Source organism: Giraffa tippelskirchi, chromosome 4 (genome assembly GCF_054371585.1).
Source record: "Giraffa tippelskirchi isolate mGirTip1 chromosome 4, T2T-mGirTip1v1.2.pri, whole genome shotgun sequence".
NCBI lineage: Eukaryota > Metazoa > Chordata > Mammalia > Artiodactyla > Giraffidae > Giraffa > Giraffa tippelskirchi.
In genome coordinates, this window is record NC_137278.1 from 206358802 (window position 1) to 206384524 (window position 25723).

A 25723-nucleotide genomic window follows, 5' to 3' on the forward strand; every position below is an offset into this window, starting at 1 on the left:
CTGGTGGGTGGATTTTAAACCACTGGACCACCAGGGAAGTCCTCCCCTTCCTTTGTCTCGTTACTTCTCCAAGAATTTAGTATTCTTTTGTCAAGATGCTATAGAAGCCCTGGCTTTAACCACGCCTGCTCCCACGTGTATGCGCAATGTACATGTCAACAGTCTTGTGTTTGTTTTTCTCGTGTTAATCTGCCTTTAGTCAGTCTAATTTTACAGGGCCGGGGCCAGAGAACCTAGGAGGGTAGAAGGAAAAAGAATTTTTCTTCCCCTACACTGACTACACTGAAGCCAGGTTGGGCTTCTCACGGCCTCCCCTCCGAAGCCTGAGCAGCTGGGTGAGCGAGCTGGACAGCGGCCGGAACGAGGACAGGGCAGCCACAGGGAGCCCGCTGGAGGATGGCCGTACGGGGGTGTGTTGAGAGCACACGCAGGTGCTTCAGCGAGACCGCTGCATTGAGGCCACCCCGAACTTGGGGGCCCCAGGCTGGCACCCCTCCGTTTACCTTGTGAGCTGACCCTCCCTGTCTCTGTGCTTTCTCTGTGAAAGCCTGCCTGTGGGGGCCTCACCCTGCCTCACCCCAAGGCCCAAGCCCCAGGCCTCTGGTGTGCCGGGGTCCCCACTAGGGCACCTCCTGCACTTCCCATGGTTCCCCTCATCTCCTGTGAGGTGATGGACCCTGCTCTTTTCCTAAAAAAAAAAAATTGTCTGTCCTGGATCTTTAGTTTCATCATGTGGGATTTAAGTTCCCGGACCAGGGATTGAACCCAGGCCTCCTGCATTGGGAGTGCGCAGTCTTAGCCACTGGACCACCAGGGAAGTGCCCTCCTCTCCCCATTTGCACAACAATGCCGTGAGACTGTCATCGCCCCTCTTAGCCCTGAACTAGCTCTTAACCACCACCCGTGAGGGCTCCTTCCTGGCAGAAGCGCCTGCTGTGGAAAGGCCTGGAGGAGAGACAAGCCTGGCGGCCCCGGGGGCCCGCAAGGGGCTGACTGGGGTGAGACCTGCGGGGTCTGTGGGCCACTCCGAGTCCAGGACTCAGAGGAACGGAAAGCAGCTGTGGAGGCTGTGGGCTGGGCGGACAGGGGCCCCTCTGCGTGTGGGGGCCGCAGAGGAGGGATCCCAGGCTGCAGCGTCCCCCTGAAACTGGAGACAGCGGGGGCCTCAGGGTGGGAGGCCGTGGGCGGGAACACCCGGGAAGAAGCTTCTGCAGGCTCGCCGGCTCTTCACATGCGGACAGTGGGGGCCGCGGGGCGGCCTGAGTCACCGGGCAGGGGCCTGGCAGGTGCCGCTCTCCCCAAGGCCCCAGTGGAGGACCCAGTGGGGGTGAGGTGGGGAGGCCAGGGAGGAGGCTGCCTGCACGTGTGGGGTCTCAGGGGGATGTGTTTGAGGGAAGGGGGTCCTGGACGTTCCCCAGGAACCTCCTGAGCTGGACTTGAATGCCTGGCAGTGATGACCGGGTGCCTGAGCCCCATGCATGCCACTGTCTCCAGCCAGGGGGACCCTGAAGCCTGGGGACCCCTCCTCCAGCTGCCCCCACATGCAGAGGGGCTCCTGTCCTCCCAGTCCACACCTTCCACAGCTCCTTTCTGCTCCTCTGAGTCCCGGGCTCAGTGGTCCACAGACCCCGCAGGTCTCCTCCCGGTTGGTCCCTTGCAGGCCCAGGGGCCGCCAGGCTCTGTCTCTCTTCCAGGCCTTTCCAGGACATCTGCACCTGCCCGGGGTACAGCCCCTAGGGAGGCCAGCGCCCACGCCCGAGGTGTGTGGTGAGACATGGGTGCAGCTCACCAGCGGGTAGGATGATCAGAGGCTGAGAGAGAGGCACTGGGGGCTCAGGGGATCAAGGTCAAGTCTGGGGCAGGCGGCAGGGCGGCATGGGGTAGGAAGGGGGTGGCCAGGTGCAGGGAGTGGGCATCAGAGCCTCAGGGTGAAGCTGGGACCCTCAGCAGGCAGAGGGGCCCCAGGACCCCACACGTTGGTTCCCGGAGAGGGACCAGGACCTGGCACCCCAGTTCCCGGAGAGGGACCTGCACAGAGGGGCCCCTGGTGTCTCCGTCTGTCTATCCATCCATCTGTCCATCCGTCCCAGGCCCACGGCTGGCGTTCCTGCAACTGTGCTCTTGTTTTCATGAGACAAAGGACCTGGCAAGCAGATGATAAGAACTACAAATAGAGGAAAACCGGCCCGGGATGGAGGGGACGGGAGAAAGCACAGGTGCCTTTGTTAATGGATCACGTGACTCATTGCAAACAAGGGTGTCTGAGCCACACAACCAGGAGAGCAGGGCGGTTTTCGGGTCTGGGAGGGAGGTCAGCGACCCCACATCCTGAGCACAGAAGCACCCCTGGGGGAGGGTCGGGGCTTCAGGGTCTGATCCTGGGAGGTCACGGTCACCCCGAATCCTCGTGGTGGACCAGACCCTGAGGTTGGGCTTCCTGAGTCTTCTTGCCCCACGGCCACCACCCGTCTTGTGTCCTGGGAGGCTGTCTCTCGTCTGCCCACCTTAGCAACCTGCTTTCTGTGGCTCTCTGGGGTGCGCGGGCAGGGAAAGGGCTGTGAACAAAGTGGTGGTGAAAGAGATGGCTGGGAAATGTGCCTAAACCAGGGAAAGGGCTGTGAACAAAGTGGTGGTGAAAGAGATGGCTGGGAAATGTGCCTAAACCAGGGAGCAGGAGGGGCTGGTGGTGCCTGCAGGGCACTCTTGTCTTCCCAGCGCTGCCCTGTGGAGGTTGATGCGCTGGGATGACGAGAGAAGCCGCTGAAGCAGGAGCTGGGCGGGGCCTCGGGCAGGACCCTGGGGAAAAGCAAAAGGAGAGCAGGACTGGGGCACAGAAGTGCCTGGGGGTGGGCTGCAAGCTATAATTTTATTTTTAAAAAATATTTATTTGGCTTCGCCCAGTCTTGGCTGCAGCACACAGGATCTTCAGTCTTTGCGGTGGCCCATGGGATCTGGTTCCCTGACCAGGGATCCAACCCGGGTCCCCTGCATTGGGAGTGCAGTATTAGCCACTGCACCACCAGGGAAGTCCCTGCAATTTTTAGAAGGGAAGCGACCTGAGGAGGGCGGGTGGGTGGTGAGAGTGAGGGGCTCCCTGGCTAGCACCCAGGAAGCGCAACCAGGTCGGAGAAGTATCCTGCAGAGTAGAGGTCCAGGCAGAGGCACTGACAGATGGAAGGGGCCAGCAAGGAGACCCCAGGATCCTGAGGTGCCACCCCAGGATTTCAGGGGAGGGTCATATTTGCACCAGGTGTTCAGGCTGAGCATCCAGAGGCGACAAGGACACAGGTGTCCTGGACCCTCAAACTGCCCGTGTGCAAGTGGGGGGGCGGGTCTCAGCCCAAGTCCTGGCCCTCAGGTCAGCTCTGCTCGGCCCCCCAGGGTCACCCAGCCCCCCAGAGCCCTGTGGTCTCACTGTCCACATCCATTTACCTACATTCCCAATAGCTCTTCAAGGTGATCTAAAAGTACTGTATTTGCAAAGAGACCTTGTTCTGGTAAAACACTCCCTTCCCCTCCCCACACTCCCTCCTTCGCTTTTCCAGTTTCACAGAAATACCTGGTCCTCACCGGCTTTGCTCTCACTAGCACAAGCATAATAAACACCTTTTTCAAAGCCCCACTGCTTAACCCTTTGGCCTGGTCTTGGCCAGTTTCCTCCAGGTCCCTGGGTCGTCATAGCACCATTTTCTTTTTTAATCAATAGATCCCAAATGTGATTTGTTAGAACAATTATTAACTCACATCTTTACTATTTGAAGCACTCATGCAAACTGATTCCAAAACAAAACACCAAGTCCCAAGGGCAAGTGGACCGGGAACACAAACTAAAGTCTGTCTCTCCCGCACACACACACACACGTACATGCTGGGGTGAGGTGGGGTGGGGTGGGGTGAGCTCACCAGATGGGGCTCCTCCAGCCCCGGCCCTGCAGTTCCAGGTCCTTCCACGTGCAGAGGGTCAGTGACGGGGAGAAGCACGGCCAGAGTCGAGGGAGGACCTTCTGCTAAGTCTCATTCGCCTCTTCTGTAAAATGGGACCATAACCTGCTCGGAGGGTCTCCTGGAGATGGTTTGAGCCCTGGCCCTGGCCTGGAGCAGGGTTCACCCAGTGTGGGAACATCTCATGAACTGTTATGGAACTGTGTCTCTCTAGAGTTTAACACAACTGCATTTGGAGGTGGGGCCTTTAAGGAGGCAATTAAGCTTAAAGGGGCCCAGATCCCATAGGACTGGTGCCCTTATAATAAGAGGGAGAGACAACAGGGGCTGCGGGGCAGTTGTCTACAAGCCCACCCACGACGCCACCTTGATCCTGCACGTCTCACTCTCATAACTGTGAGAAAGTACATTCTGTTGTTTAAGCCGCCCTGGCTGTGGCACTGTGTTAGGGCGGCACCTTGTTAGGGCAGCACCTTAGGCTTGAAAGTGCCACTCTGCACACCCTCGCTTTCCACAAGGGCTCCTGCCCTGCTCCTGCACTCTGGACAACACCCCAGTGCAGGAAAGGCACACCTTGGCCCCAGGCAAGTCAAGAAAATCAAGAAAGTCAAGAAAGTGAAAAGTCGCTCAGTCGTGTCCAACTCTTTGCGACCCCATGGACTGCAGCCCACCAGGCTCCTCTGTCCATGAAATTCTCCAGGCCAGACTACTGGAGTGGGTGCCCATTCCCTTCTCCGGGGGATCTTCCCAACCCAGGGATCAAACCCAGGTCTCTCACATTGCAGGCAGACTCTTTACCATCTGAGCCACCAGGGAAGCCCCAGACCCACACAGAAAAACAGATCCCTCTGGAATTACATCCTAATCAAATGCACACTAATGTTATACCATGAGCCCTGACTCTCGACTCATCATAAAAACTTCTGTAAAAAAAAAAAGTAGGCAATGCAATCTGCTGCAACTGTTTATTATATTCATAAGTCTACAAATTTGAGCTTTTAAGAAAAATTCACAAAATACTCAGTTGAAACCACATATCTGGTTCACCAAATTTCGAATATATTTTACTGTGCTGAACAATATATTCTAATGCTGTCTAAAACACAGCCAAATTATTTTTCATTCATTTGTACACACTCTGTCATTTTTTGAAAACCAAGATTAAGATAAAAAATATTAAGAAAACTACCCAATTACAACTACTGTTTCCCCATATACTGAAATATTTTCTGTGGGTGTATCTTCTCACCTTATTCATTTTTTACTTCTGTACACCATATTGATTTGTAAATGCACTTAGGGAGTTCTCATCTTACATTTCTCATAAATTCAAACAGTGACACCTTGTCAAAAGATTAATTTGCTTGGCAATGCAGAAGCTTGGGCTGTTAAAAGCACTCACTGAAAATTATTTTTAAATTTATAGATCATATAAAACAAACAATTTCAAAGGGACAGACGTCTTTAGACATTATTTTGAAATTACCTTAAGATGTGCAAATATCGATGAACCAATCTATCAAGTTAGACACCAGCTATTTTTGGTCTTTTATTTTTATTCTTTCTTCCCTTTTTAATGAAGTATGTGTTGTGAGTTTTGTTTCTCCAGGCCCTTCTTATTAGCTGATTCGGGCAGCGTTTAGCCCATGAATCTCACCGTGGTGAGACACCCTCCCCTCCCCTAATGGAGAGAGACCAAGGAGCCCTTGACTCCAGACCCTCAGCTGTTAGAACCAAAGATTCCAAGGAAATAGAGCAGGGATGTGCATGGATATGCTAGACGGAAGTAACGCAAAACCGAAATTACAATGAAGCTTCTACTACATCAAAAACGAGAATTTCTCAAAAGAAATATTAAAAACCAGCCATGAATACATATATACCACGTGAAAAAGTAGCAAAACAATCTGCCCAAAGCCAGCTGGTCTTCACTGCAGTCCGTGATGTGGTCACTGGTTCACAAAAAGGAATTTCTCCAGGAAACACGCACGGAGAACATCAGCGTTAAGAACCGTAGCGATCCTGCAGAGAGACCAACGCGAGAGTTCACCAGTGTCGGCATCGCCCAAACAGATGCCTCCGCGACAGGAACCCGCCCCCGAGGAGGCGGGAACCGGAGCTCCCGGGCGGCGGGAAGGGCTGTGAGGGGCGCGAGGCCGTGCGGTGAGCCCTCCGGGAGGCAGGTGTGATGGGGGGCAGAGGCGCACATGTGGAGTCCGAACCCCGAAATTCTGGGTCGGCTGAGTGATCTCACAGGAGCTTAACCTCTGTGCCTCTGTTTCTTCATCTATAAAACAGGGATGATCATCTATAAAGAGGGATGTCACCTCCTTGGAAGGACTGATGTGGGCTTGGCTGACCTAAGGGACTTGAAAGAGCTCTGGGAATTCTAACCAAAGCTTGTGCCAACAACAGCCACTGGCCCAGGGCGGAGGAAGCCTCCACAGCAGGGGCGCCTCCCCAACCTGGAAGATCCCCCTTAGAGACATCCGAGTTCACGTCTGTCAGGTCCCGCTCTCTGTGGCTGCGTTTCCCATTCATAAGTGTCCTGAAATAACTTGAAGTAAGCAGGAAGGTTCACGGGAATAGCCTTCAGATAATCAGAGCTGGCCTTAAAGTGCTATACACAAGTGTGTTCCACCCTCGCCTCATTTAAAAGATTGAAACACACAATCTAAATACTCAACTTGGGGAATAGTTACATAAATTACATGTACTTTTGCTCAATAAAATGTACTGAATAGCTTCCAAAGAATTTTTAATTACATAGAAGTGCTCATAACAAAACATCAGGAAGAAAAAGAGGATATAAAACCCCATATACAATATAATCCTTTAACATTTTTAAACAGGTATGCATAGAAATCTAGAATTAAAATAGAATAAACCAAAATATTAATGAATGTTTTCCCTGGGAGGTGGGGTTATGGGCAATTTTTAACTTTGTTCTTAATATTTTTGTTTTTTAATATAAGAGAAAAGTAGGTAATGATCATGACAATTCCTGTAACAATTCCTCTGGAGTCATAAACTAGAAAATTTAAACAAATATGAAATTATAAGTTCTGGTTTTCATGCTGTCCTGGGTTACACTGTAGCAAACACATAAACTGAGAATATAAAATCTAATTTTCCAGCAATTAAAGAGTGGTCCAAATCTCATTTTCAAAACTACAAACCCACCATCAAACTCAGTTACCGTCATCCCTGTCTCACTGACCTGAATGGAAGTCATGACTCCGTTAGCAAAGACAGAGAGCTTTCCGGCAACCGACCTCACTCCCTGCTTGAACTGGGCCATGTCGGGAGCTGTGGGCAGCACACTGGTGAGGTTGTAGCTTCCTGCACACAGAGCAGATGCTGGCTTGTCACTTGTCACTCCACCGCAGCAACGGCGCAGACAGCGCACAGGGACTGGACAGCTTGGAGGACGCGGCCCCCCCTCCACTGCCCACAGGCAGCAGCTGTTGTTAAGGGACAGGACCCCGGGGTGGGTTTCAGTGTCAGCCCCACCATGAACCAGCTGCAAGACCCCACGGTGAGAGAGGACGTAGCACTAGGGGCTCAAATACTGGCACTGACACTTTCAAGCTGTGTGTCTTTGGAGAGATTCCTTAACCTCTCTGGGTCCCTGTTTCCTCCAGGCACTTAATACAAGACCTGACAGGTAAGAACTCAGTACGTGGCAGATGGGCAGACATCAGGAGGTTTTTCGGGCTCAGCATCGGTTCCCCCTCTGGTGAGAGCCCTCCTCCCTTCTTTGGGAGGTCTCTCCCCTGATAACCCCCCACACCCAAACCACGTGTGGGCACATGACCCAGACCTGGCCAATCAAGAGGGATTCCTGTCTACTCAAGGGAGGGGACTGTCTGCTTGCTCTGGGGTTACTGGCAGAACAGTGAAAAGCTGCAGCTGTCTGGGGCCAGGGCTGCCTCCCCCACCTCCCCACTCAAGGAGGAGGAAGCCTGTCTCAGAGCAAGAGAAGGAGGCTCACCCGGGCAGGTGGCCAGACGGGCAAGGCTCCTGACAGCCAGCTCCCAGGCAGAGGCTGACCCCCCACCTTCGCCGAGGCCCGGGTCAGCTGGGTCTCTCTGCTGCCTAGGTTTTGGTTGTCCCAGCACAGACATGCACATGTGGCCACCAGTCCAAGTGGCGCGTCCGAGTCATCACCCATCAAGGGTCTCTGAGCCAACAAGTGGGCTTTTGTCACTCAGTTGTGATCAGGCGGTGGAGGGGCTCAGAGAATGAGTGACCCCAAATCCTGGGGTCCCCCAGGGAGCCAGCCCAGCTGCCCTTGGCTCCACATGTGACCCGTCTACACCTGCCTGCCCCTTATGCAGAAGCCAGGTCTCTTGCCAGCAACAAAACGGAAGACACACGTTTACCCTCCAGCACAGGGGCCACTGGAAGAGACCCTGTGTTTCCCAGAGCACTGCTCCCACGCTGACCACTGGGGGGAGGGCCCGGGGGGCCGCCTCCCCTGCTCTGCCTCCAGGTGACTTTTTAAAATTCGGTGGCCCTTTGCCGATGGCTTCCGTGTGGCTCAGCTGCTAAAGAATCAGCCTGCAATGCAGGAGAGACCTGGGTTCAATCCCTGGGTTGGGAAGATCCCCTGGAGAAGGGAAGGGCTACCCACTCCAGTGTTCTGGACTGGAGAATTCCATGGACTGTATAGTCCACGGGGTCGAAAAGAGTCAGAAACAAGTGAGCGACTTTCACTCACTTCACTTGCTGACGGCAGATCGGCAGCCTAGCCCAGGGGCGGGACTTGGGTTCAAAACGCAGCGCGGCAGGGCTGCCCGCCTATGGGACGAGTCTTAGGAGAAACAAAGAGCTCGTGGGAGACCTGGAGCGCAAAGGGCCAGAGTCACAGCCGCTCTGCGACGCCCAGAGGTCAGCGGAGGCGACCTCAGCACCAGCGCCTCCGGTTACAAAGGGGAGGGCGAGGCCAGGGCAGGAGGTCTAAGCTGGAGCCAGAGCGCCTCGGGCACACAGACGTCCCTTCGCTCAGGCTGATGCGACTCCAGTTTGTGCAGCTGGACCGGCCCGTGACACCACCGCACAGCCGTGATGTGTGACACACACGTTCAGCAAGTCACCAAGAGAAACCACCCGATGGCCAACTGAGGTCCGTGCTTTGGAGACCGACAGACCCCAAGAGGCCAGGTTCCTGGGCTCCGCGAGCCAGAGCCAGGAGGACAGGGGAGGGTGGCTGAGGGGCCTCGCGGGAGCCTCAAGATCCGGGGATGACAGCAAACACGCTGGGGGTCCCCCGTGATGCCAGGCAAGAGCGCGTGGAGCCCGGACACAGACATCCGCAGCGCCCTGGCAGTCCCACGGGGCCCTGTTCAGACTCAGATGATCGGAATCGTTTCTGGAAAGAAATACCCTGGAGGGGCAAGCTGGGTTTGCAGTTTCTTTTGTTCCAGCGCTGCTCTCACAAAGCTACCTCTGCTCTGTCATCCGTGCACTGAGTGGCGGCCTCTGAGGCAGGCCCCGGCCGACCCTGCTCTAGGGTGATCACATGGGTGCTTACACAGGTTCTTCATCCAGTCCCTCCAAGATCCTCGAAGGGAACCGCGCCCCCGGGAAATGCCAGGGTTAAGCCATACCCCCAGGAAGTATTTTTGCTTCACCAGGAGGCCTTTCCAATCTGGAACTGTCTTCCCCTGAACTCCAAAGAGATTATAAAGGTGACTGTGATCCACCCCGTGTGCCGATACTTCACAGATGGGGAAATAGTTGAAGACAAGAAACATGCTCTTAAAACCAGCTTTTGCCCTTTGTTAAAATGCACTCTAAATAAAGGGGTAAATATTTAATGAGAGTTGTTCAATGCGCACCCATTTAGAGCAGTTATTAAAGGCATCTGATGAGAGATGCAGATATGAGATAGGAGTCGTGGTCTGAACCATCTGGGGGGTCTGGAATGGAGAGGGGAGTAGGCCCTTGGCCGCTAGGGAGGGGCTACGGTCCCTGGGCGGCCTCGCATAACCAGGGCACCCCCATCGTGACTGCGAGTCCTCAGGACGGGAGTCGTCTTGGACCCATAAGGTCCAAGAAAATTAATGGACCTTTGTTCTCTGAAAGGGGACAGGAAGGTAAACATAGACTGGCCGCAGCCTGCCTTCAACAATTGGAAAAGGCTGCTCATTTGATCTCTGAAGGCTTTTTTTTTTTTTTTAACAAACAATGTTTCAGAGTGAGACTTCCAGTAACTTGAATTACAAAAACACATACAGCTGGGGGTGATTTTCAAACCTGATAGGTTCTCTGGCTGCCCTGCCTCTGTGCCAGGGCGCCCTCCAGGAGGAAGGCCTGACCCATGGGCCGGGCCAAGCACTCCTCTGGCTGGGGGGCGGCCACACAAGGAAGTGGCCTGGACCAGAGGCCGGGACACGGGAAGTGTGCAGATGAGAAGGCAAGCCCGGGAGCCGCACCGGCCCCCACCCCTGGCCCCGGGCAGGGAGCCCCAGAAAGCAGCTTCTGCTGAGGCCAGAGGGCCGCCCTGCTCTGGGTTGGTGCTTGGGGGGTGGACTTGGGGGACAGCTAGAACCCTCCTTCTCCCCTCTCGCCGCAGCACAGTAGCCTGGTAGTGCCCGCTGCACCCCAAGGGCCACGGTGGCTCTTGAGACGCCCCCCAAACCCCATCACAGAAGGCCCGAGGCACTGGGGTCTCTCCCATGGCCTTCTCTGTTGAGGCTGTTTCTGGGCTTCTCTGTGGCTGCAAGGCCACCCGTGTGGGTTCCTCCCTGCCCGCGCCCAGCTCTTCCAGGACTGGAAAGGAGGGTGCAGGTGGTGCTGGGCCCCGAGGGCCTCAGAGAGCCCCCTCCCCTGGGCGCCCCTGCTGACAAATGGGCTCCGAGAAGGACCTCAGAGGACTCTGCCCCTGGAAGGTTGGCTGTGACTCAAGAGGGACAGTGGCCCTTCCCTGCCCCCAAGGCCTGACTCAGCTGGACCAGAGCAGACTGACAGCTCAGGCTCAGAGGCCCAAGCAGAGGTGTGTGGTTCTCGATGTCCGTGACGGGCCTGCGCGCTGAGGCTCACTCCCTGGGGCACCCAGACATCTCATCGGGGTCTGGGCCCTCCTCTCTACCTCCCTGGTTCCAAAGCCTCATCTGTCTCCAGGGAAGGTGGAGGCTGGTGGAGTCACCTGTTCCATCTGCCCTGCCTACTCCTGGGGCCTGGGAGGGGCCCCTTGGGGCCTGCCGTGTCCAGATCCCAGGGGGCACTTGATAGAAAGTACCCCATTTAAGCCCCAGTACATGCTTGTAAGGTGGGTGTTGCCCACCTACTTCACAGAGGAGGAGACTGAGGCCAAAGGCAACATGAAATACTCCAGGACTCACAGTTAGGGAGTGGGTCATGTCACACAAGAGCCCAGGGCTGTCCCCTCCAAGGCTGTGACACCATACAAACTAGATCTCATGTTCACACTATGCTAGGAAACCCACCCATCCCCCCACACCCCCTGCTGCCATGACAACACTTCAGGAAGACAATTTCCTGAAACTACAGGTAACTTTGGGGAGGTTGCTTAAATGTCATGACTTGGCCTCTTCACATGCAAAGCCTGGAACAATAACTTCTCCTCTGCCTGACTTACAGGGGCCGTGTGTGTGTGCGCGCGCGTGCGCGCGCTCAGTCCCTCAGTTGTGTCTGACTCCCTGCGACTCCCACAGCCTGCCAGGCTCCTCTGTCCATGAGATTTCCCAGGCAAGAATACTAGAGTGGATTGGATCAACTCCAGGGAATCTTCCTGACCCAGGGATCGAACCCATGACATCTCTTGTGTCTCCTGCATCAGCAGGCAGGTTCTTTACAACTGCGCCACCTAGGAAGCCCTAGGAGCATCAAATAATGGCTGCCAACAGTCTTGGAAAGGTAAGAAGTCCTATGCAGAGAAGATGGAGGCGTGATGGAGACCTGCCTCGTCGCCCGCCAGCCCGCCCTGCCCGTTACCTGCCGTCTGCTTCCTCTGCTCATCGAACAGGTCGGCTGAGCTGATGGAGGAACTTGCCGAAAGCCTCTCCAGCCGAGCCCTGGCTTCATACTAGAGGAGAGCAAGAAGAAAAGGAATGTTTAGGCTCCAAAACCCATGAGCAATTCTGCAGAAAGGATCACTGAGGAGTTATCACGGCTGGGCTGGGGCCGGCACGGCGCTGGGGTTCCGCAGTCACAAGCAGACAGATCAACGTCCGAAGTCATCCGAAGTCATGGCCAAGGACGGTCAGCGAGGGGAGCCCAGTGACGGCTCTGTCACGGTGCTGCCCTCACCCAGCTGCCAGGAAAGGCCGCTCCACGAGCCTCTCTCCCGACAGCCTTCTGTTATTTGCTAAATGAACTTGAGTGGTGTCCACTTTAAGACAAGGCTGAGTTTAGGGGGTGGAGAACAACCAAGTGGGCAGGTCTGAATACTCTCAAAATGCTGGTGGAATTTCTACTGCTACAAAATAAACTCAGTACACTTCAGGAAAGGATTCTCTGCGTTGTGCAGGAAGCCTAGTGATAACCCGCATCGCTAAGAATTTCGTGTAAGCACACGACTACTTCACAAGAAGGGACCTTTCAGGTTCCCCATTTCCATTTGAGTCTTACTGCTTAGCCAGACTCCACTGAGATAAGCTCATTAACATCTCTGAGAAAAGAGGCAACACTCTCTCTTCTGAAAATAAATATACCTACCTTCGAGAAACAGCTATATACTTCATTTAGCTACGGTTCAGAAAATTAGCAAGGAAATTACAGATGTATGAAAACTTTCTGAAATTTATTCAAAAGATATTGAATGGATGGTTATTCAAATCACTGGGAAAGGAATAAGAGGAAGATGTAACGCAGGCCCTACCTTCCCATCACTCTTCTAGCTGGAGAAGCCAAGTGGGACCATTAGGAAGAAAGACGCGGGTTCAAGTCCTGCTCTGGGACAGGGGAACTTAGCAGCCTGAGTCCATCTCACTTAGTACTCAGCACCTCCTCCCACTCCTTCCACGCCCCTGGCTTGCTTTCTGCTCTGTGGGGACCACATAGAAACTCTCTGGACACTTACATCAGCTTTGGCTTGCCTTCCAAAGTACATATCTGAGGAAATGGCTTTGACGTTGCCAAACTTCTTCTGGGCCTCATCTGTATTTTCAGCTGGCTCATAGTCTGGCTTACGGCGAGTGGTAGGCCTACAGTTAGAAACAGCCAAGGCGGGAATGGCATCAGCAAGGTGGTGGAGTAGGAGTTTTCACATTATCCCCCAGAGAACACGGGTGTGTGTATGTGTGTGTGTGTGTGTGTGTGTGTGTGTGTGTGTGTGTGTGTGTGTGTGTGTGTGTGTGTGTGTGTGTGTGTGTGTGTGTGTGCGTGCGTTTGTGTGTAATTTGGTTGAGTTTTGTTTTTATTTATTTGGCTGCACCAGGTCTTAGTTGCAGCATGCAAGATCTAGTTCCCCAACCAGGGATTGAACCCACACCCTCAGCAATGAAAGGGTAGGGTCCTAACCACTGGTCCGCCAGGGAATTCCCGAGAACAGTGGTTCTGACAATCACCCACAGATGAGCATGCCTTTGTGGGAGTCCAAGAGTCCAGCAGAGAGGTTCCAACACGCTGCTGGAGCAATGGTTGCATTGGAGAGGGTAAGAGGAAGAGTCTCACGCTGCTCGCGTTACCCCTCCTCCAAGGCAGCACGCTCAGTGCCAAGCAAGGCCCACTCGGCCTGCCGTCTCTCCCAGAGGGAAAGGCACGAGGCGGGTGGGAGGGGGCCTGGTTTCCAAGGATGCCTAGGGCTTCCTCATCCACCTGGAACACTGAGGGGGTCGACGTGGCTGAGGCGCTGGGAGGGGCTGCCAGGGCTGAGAACTCATCAAAGGCGTGTGGATTCTACTAACCGGTTCCTGGACCCAACGGGCAGGCCTGCTCACAAACCACTGGGTGCACTTTGCCTGTGGAGTCCCCAGTGGGCCCACGGGGGCCCTCCAGGGCTGACCCATGAAACCCCCTTCCCTGCATACGCCCTGGTGAGTGCCAGCCCTCGCAGACAGCCGGTGAGCATGTGCAGAGGGCCAGCCTGGCTCTGGGCTGGCAGAAAAGTGCGTCGACTTCAGCCTCCCAGGGCACCATCCTAGGGGAAGCAAGCAGGAGGCTCTCATCCTTGTGTGTTGGACAGAGAGAGGACAGGCCATCTTAGACTTCACCCCTGAAAAGAAGTAAGCAGGGAGGAGAAAGTGTATCCACAGAAAAGGTCTGAGAATGCCCCAGCGTCTCCAGCAGGGCTGACAGTTGATGGCATTTCTCATCCAAAGCCGAGCAGGAAAGAGTGGAGGACGTGATTTCTCCTTCAAATGCAAAGACAGCAACACAAGACTCCAAGGAACATGAAACATGATACCACAAGAGGAAACAGTAATTTTCCTGTAACAGACCCCAAATAATTGCCTGACAAAAAATTCAAAATAATTGCTTTAAGGAAGCTGATCAACCTTCTAGCTTCAAGCACAAGCTGGAATCAAGATCGCTGGGAGGAAAATTATAGATAACCTCAGATATGCAGATGACACCACCCTTATGGCAGAAAGCGAAGAGGAACTGAAGAGCCTCTTGATGAAAGTGAAAGCGGAGAGTGAAAAAGCTGGCTTAAAACTCAACATTCAAAAAATGAAGGTCATGGCATCCAGTCCCATTACTTCATGGCAAATATATGGGAAACAATGGAAACACTGACAGACTTTATTTTCTTGGGCTACAAAATCACTGCGGATGGTGACTGCAGTCACGAAGTTAAAAGACGCTTGCTTCTTGGAAGAAAAACTAAGACCAATCTAGTCAGTATATTAAAAAGCAGAGACATTATTTTACCAACAAAGGTCCGTATAGTCAAAGGCTGTGGTTTCTCCAGCAGTCACGTATGGATGTGAGAGTTAAAGAAAGCTGTGCACTGAAGAGTTGATGCTTTTGAACTGTTGTGTTGGAGAGTCCCTTGGATTGAAAGGAGATCCAACCAGTCCATCCTAAAAGAAATCAGTCCTGAATATTCATTGGAGGGACTGATGCTGAAGCTCCAATACTTTGGCCACCTGATGCGAAGAACTGACTCATTGGAAAAGATCCTGATGCTGGGAAAGATTGAAGGCAGGAGGAGAAGGAGATGACAGAGGACGAGATGGTTGGATGGCATTACCAACTCAATGGACATGAGTTTGAGCAAGTTCTGGGAGGTGGTGAAGGACAGGGAGGCCTGGTGTGCTGCAGCCCATGGGGTCGCAAAGAATCGGACACGACTGAGCGCCTCAACAGCAACAACATATATATATATATCTGAATCACTTTAGTGTACACCAGAAATTAACACCACATCATAAATCAACTGTACTTCAATTTAAAAAAAAAAGATGGAAAGAATATCTTGAAACAAATGAAAATGGAAACACTTATGGGATACAGCAAAAGCAATACTAAGAGGGAAGTTTAAGGCCAACAGGTAAATGAAAAGGTGAATGGCATCACTAATCATCAGGGAAATGTAAATCAAAACCTCACACCTGTTAGAATGGCCGTCATCAAGAAGACATGAGATAAGCGTGGGTGAAGACTGGAGAACAGGGAAACTTTGTACACCACTGGTGGGAATGGAAACTAGTATAGCCACATGGAACACAGTACAGAAGTTCATCAGAAAGTTAAAAATAGAACTGCCATCTGATCCCACGTCTGGGTATAAATCTGAAGGAAACAAAGTCGGTATCATGAAGAGATCTCTGCAGCCCATGTTCATGGCCAAGGTTTCCACAGCAGTCAAGTCGTGGAAACAATATGCGTATCCATCAGTGGGTGAATGGATAGAGAAAATATTATCCCACACACACAATGGGATAATATTCTGCTATAAAACAGAAGGACATCCTGCCACTTATGACAGTAGGGATGAACCTGGAGGACATTATGCTACATGAAGTCAGACAGAGAAAGACAGACACTGTATGTCCTCACTTGTGGGTAGAATCTAAAATTTTTTAAAAAAGGTTGAACTCAAAGAAACAGAAAGTGCAACAGTGGTTCCCAAGGAGGACAGGGAAATGGGTAGACGCTGGTCAGAGGGTACAAACTCTTCATCATTTATAAGGAGAGTAAGTTCTGGGGACCCAACATCCAGCACAGTGACTAGTTAATAACCTGTACTGCTACTTGAACTATGCGAAGACAGAGGATCTGAAGTGTGCTCAGCACAAAGAACAAAAACGGCCAACATGGGTTAAACTAATTTGACGTAAGGCAAATGTATCTCTCATTTATAATGTAAGCACATGCTATTTTACTTTTTTAAAAGCCAACAGCAGTAACTCTGTAAAGGGATTTTAGGCCACTTTAAAAAGCCTGTAAATTCTACTTAGGAAAAAAAAATGAATAAATATCCAAACCACACAACATTTGAAGGAATTCTGCTACTTAAAATAGGCCTATAATTTGACTTCAGTTCCACAGATCAATCAGTAAATAATGAATATGTTGTGACGCAGGTAAAACACTGTTCCATGTTACACAGGATACAAATGAGTCGGGTGGCAGTATATCCCCGTCACCGAGGACAATTCCAGGCCACACTTATTGTCCCAACGTGCTAGGACTGTCCCTCTACACTCCCAGCAGTTCCCTGGTTTGGATAATACGTTATACAGGCCTTCATTCATGATCACCAGAAACTGGAGACAGTTTTATGACGGGTAACTGGATAAACAGACTCAGTGATAGAGGGATGAGCACAGCAACACGCGTGAGTCTCAAGCGCACTATGGAACATTAAAGGGGCCTGTCTAACAAGGCCAGCTACTGCTCGACTCCAGTATACGACCTTCTGGAAAGGCAAAGCTGTAAGTTCAGAAGACAGACCAGGAAACAACGAATATTCTTGAAATAGTACAACACATTCATTTACTAGGGTTAGAGAATTTCCCTGGAGACGCGTGGAGTCACTGTTTATAGCCCCACCCCTCTGGGGTCCATACCTGTCCGTATAGCTTGTGTTTTTTGGAATTGGGTCAGTGTCTTTGACGGTCTCTTTCTTCCAATAGGAATCTGAACTGTCATCCCAGCTAGAGAAAGAACTGCTCCTTAACTCCATGGGCTCATCAAAGAACCTGTACGGGAGAGAGCAGAAGAGAGACTTTGGAGGACCTTCCTGATGTCCACTCACATCGGGTACGTGGGGACTGCACTTCCCAGCCCCCTTGAAGCTGGGGGCGCCCGTGTGCAACAGGAGCAGACACGAGGTGAATCACTCCCAAGGCCTTTCCGGTGTCCAGTCCTCTCTCCCCTCCAGAGTGGAAGGGGTCGTGTTTTCCAGGTGCTGTAGCTTCAGGCAGGTGACACCACCATCCACCTGGACAATCAAGGTGCCACCAGAAGGACAGATATCTATATCCTTAGCTGACTTTAGTGAACAAAGAAATAAACCATCATTGCGCTAAGCCCTTAAGGTCTGGGGGGAGTATTTATCACTGCGGCACATCCCAATAGCACAGGACACCCTTGAGGGTTACCCGACTATAGGCTGGTCATGAATGACACTTCAGGAGGGCTTCCCAGGTGGTTCAGTCGGTAAAGAATCTGCCTGCAATGCAGGAGACCCAGGTTCGATCCCTGGGTGGAGAAGATCCCCTGGAGAAGGAAACAGTGCCCCGCTCCAATATTCTTGCCTGGAAAATCCCATGGAAAGAGGAGCCTGGAGGGCTACAGTCCATGGGGTTGCAAAGAGTCAGATACGACTTAGCGACTAAACCACCATGAATGCTTTAAGGCCTGGAGAACTGACCCCATTCTAGGAGTTCCTTGTTGGTAACCCTGCCATGTTAGCCCCGGATAAGAGATCACTCCTAACAGAAACCGCCACTTCGTGCATGTGATGCTAAGTGGCTTCCTCCTGGAGTCAGGTGGAGAGCTACAATGGTTGATCACTGGACCATCCTGTAGATGCTTTCAGACTGGAGCCAGAAGTGGGCTTGGTCTGTAAGCATCTCAGGGGAGATGCTGGCCTGCTGGGTCCATTTATACTTTCGTTAGCTGATCATCATTGAGCAGGGAGTGGCTCAGAGAGCAAAACTCAACAGCAGCTTCAGGTCCTGTGTCGGGGGAGAAAAATCTTTGACGGAGAGCAGCAGGCTTTGCCTGGGACAGGACAGAAATAGATTGGTGAGGTGGATGTGCCAGAGATGTACTCAGAAGTGACTGGGCCATCTCAGAATTCGTCTTAGGATGGAAAAAACACCCAGCCAGACCCGCACTCCTTATAAAGGCAGTTTAGAAAGTTCAGAAGAGAGACTCAGATTCCAATGCTTAGGTGTCAGGAAAGGAAGGAGGATGAAGGAGGATGCAGAGACTTTAGAGATGTTGCCAAGATGTTTCTGGAGGGTAAGAACAGAAGCACGCAGGAGACAAGTGAGGGCCACACTCCAAGGGCATAAGGAGTCATTCAGAGAGGAGCTAAGATGGGAGGGGTGGTGGTGGAATAAAACTGAATGTACTCTCTTTTTTCTTGCAGGAAATGAACGTACAAACAAAAAAACAAAAGAAGCAGATGGCGTGGCCTTATATGAGTGACAGAAAAAAAGCAGAATTTCCAAACATAGTTTCCGCATTCTCTGGCAAGGAGGTCATTAACAACAAATCTTGTTACACCAGCCTTCTCTCTCTAGGAAGGAAAACCTGCTGTGTTCAAAGCTATCTGGATTTCAGCTAGAAACTGAGCAGGCTCTGCTCGGAGGAAGAGAAACAACCAAGCCCTCCTCACCTGGAAAGTTCCCTCCAAATGTTCGAGGACATATTTGTGAGGGTCCCAGTGAAAGAATGAAGACCGATCCAATGAGGAATTTAAAACTACTTAATAAGCATCTGTGAGGGGCCAGGCCCTGGCTGAGGGAGGAGACACACTCAGTCCCCGCCCGGATGGGGCTGGCTTGAGCTCAGAAACCCAAGGCGACAACGTGGAAGCCCAAGGCAGTGTTTCTCGGGGAGCTGCCCTGGGACCGAAGGGCAAGGAATGCTGAGGGGCTGCATGGTCCCCCGGAAGCTCTGGGCTTAGGGTTGGGGGTGAGCACTGAATGGCGATGGGTAGAACTTCCAGGCCCTTCACAAGTCTTAGGTACTGGGACTCAGGGTTTTTTGAATTCAGTGTTACTCTAAGGAAATATTCTTCATCCATATAAGCCAAAGTGCTTATCCTGGGATGTAGGGGCATCAGATTTCTTTTTTTTAATGGCCGGATAATTCAAGAATCAGAAGGAGAGAGAAAGCCATTCTGCTAGTGTCCTGCGGATCAGCCACTAGACCACGTTCTCTACCATGTTCTCCAAGCTGCAGAGGGGGCGGTGGGGGCTCTTCCCACGGTTCACCAGCGAGGCTCCCTGAGCTCTGACCCAGTGCACACAGTGTGGGAAGCAGGTAGCGACTTGCTGGTAGAGGACGGGGTGACAGAACCCACTGATGGCTGTGAAGCACCTGCCCTTCCTCAGAAACACAAGTCCCCCCGGATCCCCAAGGCCTTATTCACTTTTTTTTTTGGGCCACATGACTTATGGGATCTTAGTTCCCCAGCCAAGGACTGAACCCAGGGCCACGGCAGTGAAAGCGCCGAGTCCTAACCACTGGATCGCCAGGGAATTGCTTTTATTGATTTTCTAATGTTTTGATTTCTAGATCCCAATTCTTAATGCTTTTCACTTACGTTTTCTCCCTCTCACTCTGGTTTCACTCAACCTGAGAACATAGGCTTCCCTGGTGGCACTAGTGGTAAAGAACCTGCTGATGCAGGAGATGTTTGTTGGATCCTTACTCAATTTAGGATTTACAGCTGTAGACAGCTGTCTGTTCCACTGAAGGCCACACTGGCTTTGTAAGGCTGAACGAATTGTTCTAGTTTCATTATTTTGTACTCAATATGTAATTACATTGTTTATATCCTGGAAATAATGGAACTCAAAAGAAAAAAAAAAAGCCCCAAGATACGGCTGGTCTCACTTTTAATAGAAACAGCACTCTTTCATAATTCAATAGTATTCAAGTTCTAATGGGGTAATGAATAATTTGGAAGCAGTGAGAGCTCTTCATGGAAATGCCTGCTTTCCCAGAGGCCATGTTTACCCGACTTCATCTCCAAAGTAAGGATTGTTCTACCTGCAGTGGTTACGACCAAGGAGGACCAGCATTGACGTTCCCATCAGACAAGCTGCAGATGAAGACAAACAACACAGCGAGGTCTCTGGCAGGAATCCAGCCAGTGCGGTCAATATGGAAACACCATCTGCTCCCTGGTTTCAAACCATAAATAATTGTTCCATAGCAACGGAGGCCTTTTGGGCTGACTCTTTGGACTAAGCTTTCGGAGAGGGAGGCCGATGGGATTCCCGAAACTCCTGACGGGCGGACGGAGGCCCCCAGGAAGGAGCCCTGCAGTGGCCTGGGGTGGGCCAGGCTCCCCAACAGCCTCCTGGGGGGCATCCTTAGTCGCAGCCGCCTCTCCTTCCAACTCCGCACCACTGATGGAGGTGGAAACCCTACGCTCTCTGCAGGAGCTGTAATGAGCGGCAAAAGAATCAAACAGGCTTTTGTGGAGAAGAAAGGCGGGTGAGCGTAGACCCTGCACCACCAGGAGTTTCCCTGACAGAGACGTACTCCCTCATCTGAAGTGACCTGACACGTAGGCAGCCTTCAAATCAAGTTAGAGATTTAATTCTATCCTGTAGAAAATGTATTTATTTAAAAGGCATGATTTGGGGGATTTCCCTGGCAGTCCAATGGGTAAGACTCAGCAATTCCAATGCAGGGGGCCTGGGTTCGATCCCTGCTCAGGGAACTAGATCCTGTATGCCACAAAAGATCCTGCATGCTGCAACTAAGACCTGGCACTGCCAAAATAATTAATTAATTATTTTTAAAAGGCATGATTTGGGAGTTACCTCCAATTAACCTGAAACACAGGTTACTCACGGGAAAAGTGAAAGTGAAAGTTGCTCAGTCCGTGTCCAACTCTTTGTAACCCCATGGACTATACAGTCCATGGAATTCTCCAGGCCAGGATACTGGAGGGGTAGCCCTTCCCTTCTCCAGGGGATCTTCCCAACCCAGGGATTGAACCCAGGTCTCCCACATTGCAGGCAGATTCTTTACCAGCTGAGCCACAAGGGAAGCCCAAGAATATAGGAGTGGGTAGCCTATCCCTACTCTGTTGGGAGCCGTCCTGGAACTACTGCCGGATGACAAAGTCACGGCACCACTCAAGAAGAAACTGCAAAGCGGTTTCTCTCCAGGATCGGAACCTTCCCTCCTTCCTGTTTCCATGCTTCTGTTGTGGCTAACTCTGTTTCATTCTTTGATGGCTGGAGTTGTAGGGGCTTCCACGATGAGGTCATGAGAGTCCAGGAAAAAGAAAAATGATCCCTTGCCCCAGAGAAACATTCCAAAAATGATTAAACCTACTGAGGCCCCTGGCTGGTGGGTCCCTAACACTCAGCCAGGGAATAAGGCCATGATCATTTGGAAAACAAGCCCTAAGCCTATTGTGACCTGGCCTCATGAGGAGATTGTTATTGATGACTGGAAAACTTGGGTCATGTATCAGAGAAAATTACAGAAACTAAGCCAATTGCCTTTTCCCCTCAGAATCTAAGCATAAACGGAAAAGAAATATATAAATTGTATTGTAACTAGTTTCTAGGTAAACTGCAAAAGACTTGCCCCTGCCAGAAATAGTCTTGTATTATGTGGGTAGATGGTCAACAAGCCACCGCTGACAATGGCTATACTATGAGAAACTTTTATCCTTAGCCACCGCTATAGTACTTACTCACTGGGGCAAGACGCTGTACTCGCTGTAGTAGCAGGCTGTACAGAAAAAGTAGCTGGAATGATATGATTCATAGACTGTGTTCTAGTAAAATAAAAATAGGTTTCGGGGTAAACATGTAACCAAAATGTGACAATAGACTAAGAAAACAACTTTTAACACATCTTAGAATCAGGGGATGTTGATCTGAATGGAAAAATATTGTAAGAATCATTACGTAGAAGAACATGTGCTATATAAATAGAGACTAAAGCAATAAAGATTATGGTCCTTGGGCCATCAAAAAACTCTCTGTCTCCTTTCTTTTCCTTTCGCCGATGCTGTTCATCCCTTGGGGACACCTGGACCAGCTGGAGCGGGACTCCGGCACTTACTCCAGGGGATCTTCCCAATCCAGGAATTGAACCGGGTTGGGGCGGTCTCTTGCATTGCAGGTGGATTCTTCACCAACTGAGCTATCAGGGAAGCCTGAGAGACAAACATAAAACCACCCTGTCTCTGAAAGCACTGATGGGGAACACCTCTAAACTACTTTTTTTCTGGTAAAAATCTGGACTTGAAGTGATTTGAAGTGATGCTAGGTGAATGATTTAAAGATAGTTCTCTGTATTACAATTCTTTACCTGTGAACTTTGATAAGAGAATACAGAATTTCAGAATTAGAGCCTAATTAGTTAACACACATTTCTATCTGTTATGCATGTGGAACTGCTTCTAAGCCTGTGTAATTGCCAGATGACAGTGATGCCCTCTGAGATGTGAGTGAGGGTGTCTCCTCTAAGGACTGCCCATACTGACGGGCACACGGTCGATCTTCCCAAAACCCAAACCTGAAGGTGGCCCTCCACATGGTTAATTTAAGTATAACAATAGTAATTAAACATTCAGACTGAGTCACGTGTCTCTTGAACTGTTTCTATATAATAATAAGAGCTAAACATGACATGAATAATAGTTACAGCACTATCCACAATGCCCTGTGGGCATTCACTCATTAAATCCTCACACCGCCCTGAGAGGTTGACACTGCTGGTGTCCCCAGCCTACAGGTGAGAGGCTGTGGCACAGGGAGGTCGGACAGGTCAGCCAAGGTCACACGGTCATTACGTGGCAGGGCCAGCTGGTGCCCACTTCTGGCATCCCAGGGTTACTTGGTGGCTGTTCAGCAGGCCTCCCCCTCCCGGTGCTGACCAGATTCTTGGAGGAACCGCACAGAGGGCGTCAATTCAAGTTAAACTTGTTCTCGGTCTCTGCGGGCGGCTTGAACCTGAACCACGGCCTCTCCAGGGTCGGCTTCACCCTGGAGTTAGGGAGCCTGCCCTTGTCGGGGGCGGGGGGGGGGGAGGGGGTGAGGGCTGAAGGATGGGGCTTTATCCTGGGAGCCCCTCAGACAGCAACGGTGGTTTTCATTCATACGTAAACACACACAAAGAGCATTCATTTAAAAGTCTGCATCCTGCCACCTGGGGCTCCAGAAGCCGGTGGCATGAAAACAAAAGAATCTGCTGAAGGCGCAGCTGGGAAATATTCCAACTGTTGGAATAAGACTAAACGACTTAACATATATCTTTCGGGTTTTGCGTATTTCTCCAATTTCACATTTTAGATAAATACAACTTTCCCACCTCTGATTTTAATTCCTGGCTGCTGATTTTATTTTCAAATATTTCAAAGTTAGCAAATATCATCCACTAAAGTAGGGTACCCCAATTTTTCTCCAAAGGGCATCTTTGACTCCAGCCGAAGCTTTTAAAAACAATGAAGCAAACTTATTTGAATTTGTTCCTAATGTAAAAAAAAAAACCTAGTAAGTCTGTATCGATCACATGCTTTTCAAAACAATACTTTCAGGATGATTTTTAACAGATTACCTGGAGCTGGATGTAAAATATGAGTCATCACTGTCATCACCATACTTTTTTCTTGGTTTTGCTGTGATTGGTGTTTCCTGTTCAATGGTCTGCATGTCTGAAGTCACTGAATGTGAAATACCACTTGAGAAAATAGAGAATAACATGGAAAAAAAATAATATTAGTTCATGAAGATACTTGTGTTCACCAAAGAATGCCTTTAATTTATACTCTCAACAAAAATATACTTTATTTGAGGGATTAAAAACATGAACAATAAGAAAATATTTTTATGGTACAAGCACTAAAAAATATTGGACCTTAGTGGGGACTGTAACTAATTATACAAAACACAGTGACATATGAAAGTTATGTTTATGGCATCCATTTAATGACAATCAGACCTATTTCATTTTATCTAATAATCAAATTTGTAATTTTTTTTGTGCTGTAGTAAACACAGCTGTCCCTTGGTATCTGAGGGGGACTTGTCCCATGACCCCAGTAAACAGAAACCATCCTCAGGGACACATAATTTTTCAAGGCAGAGGCCCGACGTGTCCTCCTTTGCTTGGCAAAGTAAGGAAACTATCCTTCTCTACTTCGCCCCCCAAAAATCCTTATTATTCCTTTGTATTTTAAATCATTTCTAGTTACTAATAACACCAAATTCAATGTAAGTGCCACATCTGTTGTTGTTTAGTTGCTAAGTGGTGTCTCTTTGCTGATCCCTCGGAAATGCTATATCAATAATTGTCAATACAATGTAAATACTATGTAAATCGTTGTCCTTAAGTATGGTACGCACAGAAAAATTTGTTTTGCTTTCTGGAACTTTCTGGAATTCTCCCTATCCCAATATACTCAAATCCCTGGTTGGTTGAATCTGCAAAGGCAGAAGCCCTAGATGAAGAGCCCTGAGGGCCGACTGTACTGGAGCACAACAACTGAAGGAAGGGAACAAGGAGAAAACGTTTCTGAAGTGGAAATTAACAAGGAAAATCCACGCGTGGTTAGCAAACTAGCTTAAATTCCAAAATCCAAGAAAGCAGGGTCTTACCTTCTGCTATTTCCGAATCCCATGCCAAGTCTCTCTGATTCTGCCTTTTTCTTGCCACTCATGTTCATCTTTTCATCTTTCTTCATCTGAATTTCAAGATCTTTATAGGCTAATCGTAATGATGAAACACTGCCAGAAAAACCGAATGCTCCTTAACTTAGCGCTAGTTCTGTGCTCTTAAGTTAAAACACCAAGAATGTTAAACATGTCACATACTTTTAGCTTCCTACAGCTTTCCATGATTAATGATTATAAAGGCAAGCTGGCATTTTTTGGGTAAAGATCTCTTTTGAGTAGATGCTCAAGACAAGGTGCATGAGTTCACAGCTAATTTTTGGTTGCTGCTGAATCTAATTACTGTTCTAGCTTATATTACTTACTGTATCATAATATGTCACAACATAATATATACTTAAATTACTTCATAGTAAAATGCAGATTTTTCTTTTTTTTTAACTATACTTCCACATTATGTAACAAAAGTATGAAATTAGTCTCACTGGCTTGTTCTGCTTTAAGATTATGTGTGTGTGTGTGTGTGTGTGTGTGTGTGCACGCGCATGTATTGTGTTGGACTTAGTCACTCAGTCAAGTCCGATTCTTTCTAAGTCCATGCACTGTAGCCCACCAGACTCCTCTGTCCATGGGATTCTCCAGGCAAGAATACTGGAGTGGGTTGCCATGCCCTCCTCCAGGAGATCTTCCCAACCCAGGGATCAAACCCAGGTCTCCAGCACTGCAGGAAGATTTTTTACCATCTGAATCACCAGGGAAGCTCAAGAATACTGGAGTGGGTAGCCCATCCCTTCTCCAGGGGATCTTTCCGACCCAGGGATCAAACCCAAGTCTCCCGAATTGCAGGCGGATGCTTTACTGGCCGAGCTACCAGAGAAGTCCAAATATATAGGGAATGACTCCAATATTCTTGCCTGGAGAATTCCATGGACAGAGGAGCCTGGTAGGCTACAGTCCATGGGGTTGCAAAGAGTCGGACATGACTGAGTGACTAACACTTGCACTTTTCATATATATAAATATATTTGACTTAACAG

General features: G+C 50.2%; 1 protein-coding gene across 7 annotated transcripts in view; it reads right to left on the minus strand.

Moving 5' to 3' along the window:
• Positions 1-4893: 4893 nt before the first annotated feature.
• The window catches only part of ARFGAP3 (ARF GTPase activating protein 3), a 52976-nt gene continuing 32146 nt past the window's right edge, over positions 4894-25723 (minus strand). For 5 of the 7 annotated variants that reach the window (XM_081587823.1, XM_081587822.1, XM_081587821.1 and 2 more), the window contains 7 exons: positions 24672-24800; positions 23632-23754; positions 16929-17060; positions 12992-13115; positions 11905-11995; positions 7163-7284; positions 4894-5964 (listed from right to left, as the gene is read on the minus strand). In XM_081587823.1, the coding sequence (XP_081443949.1) occupies positions 5947-5964; positions 7163-7284; positions 11905-11995; positions 12992-13115; positions 16929-17060; positions 23632-23754; positions 24672-24800 (739 nt within the window). In that variant the 3' untranslated portion in view covers positions 4894-5946. Of the gene's footprint in view, positions 5965-7158; positions 7285-11904; positions 11996-12991; positions 13116-16928; positions 17061-23631; positions 23755-24671; positions 24801-25723 lie in introns of all 7 variants that reach the window. The other 2 variants (XM_081587820.1, XM_081587817.1) reach the window with 1 other exon arrangement.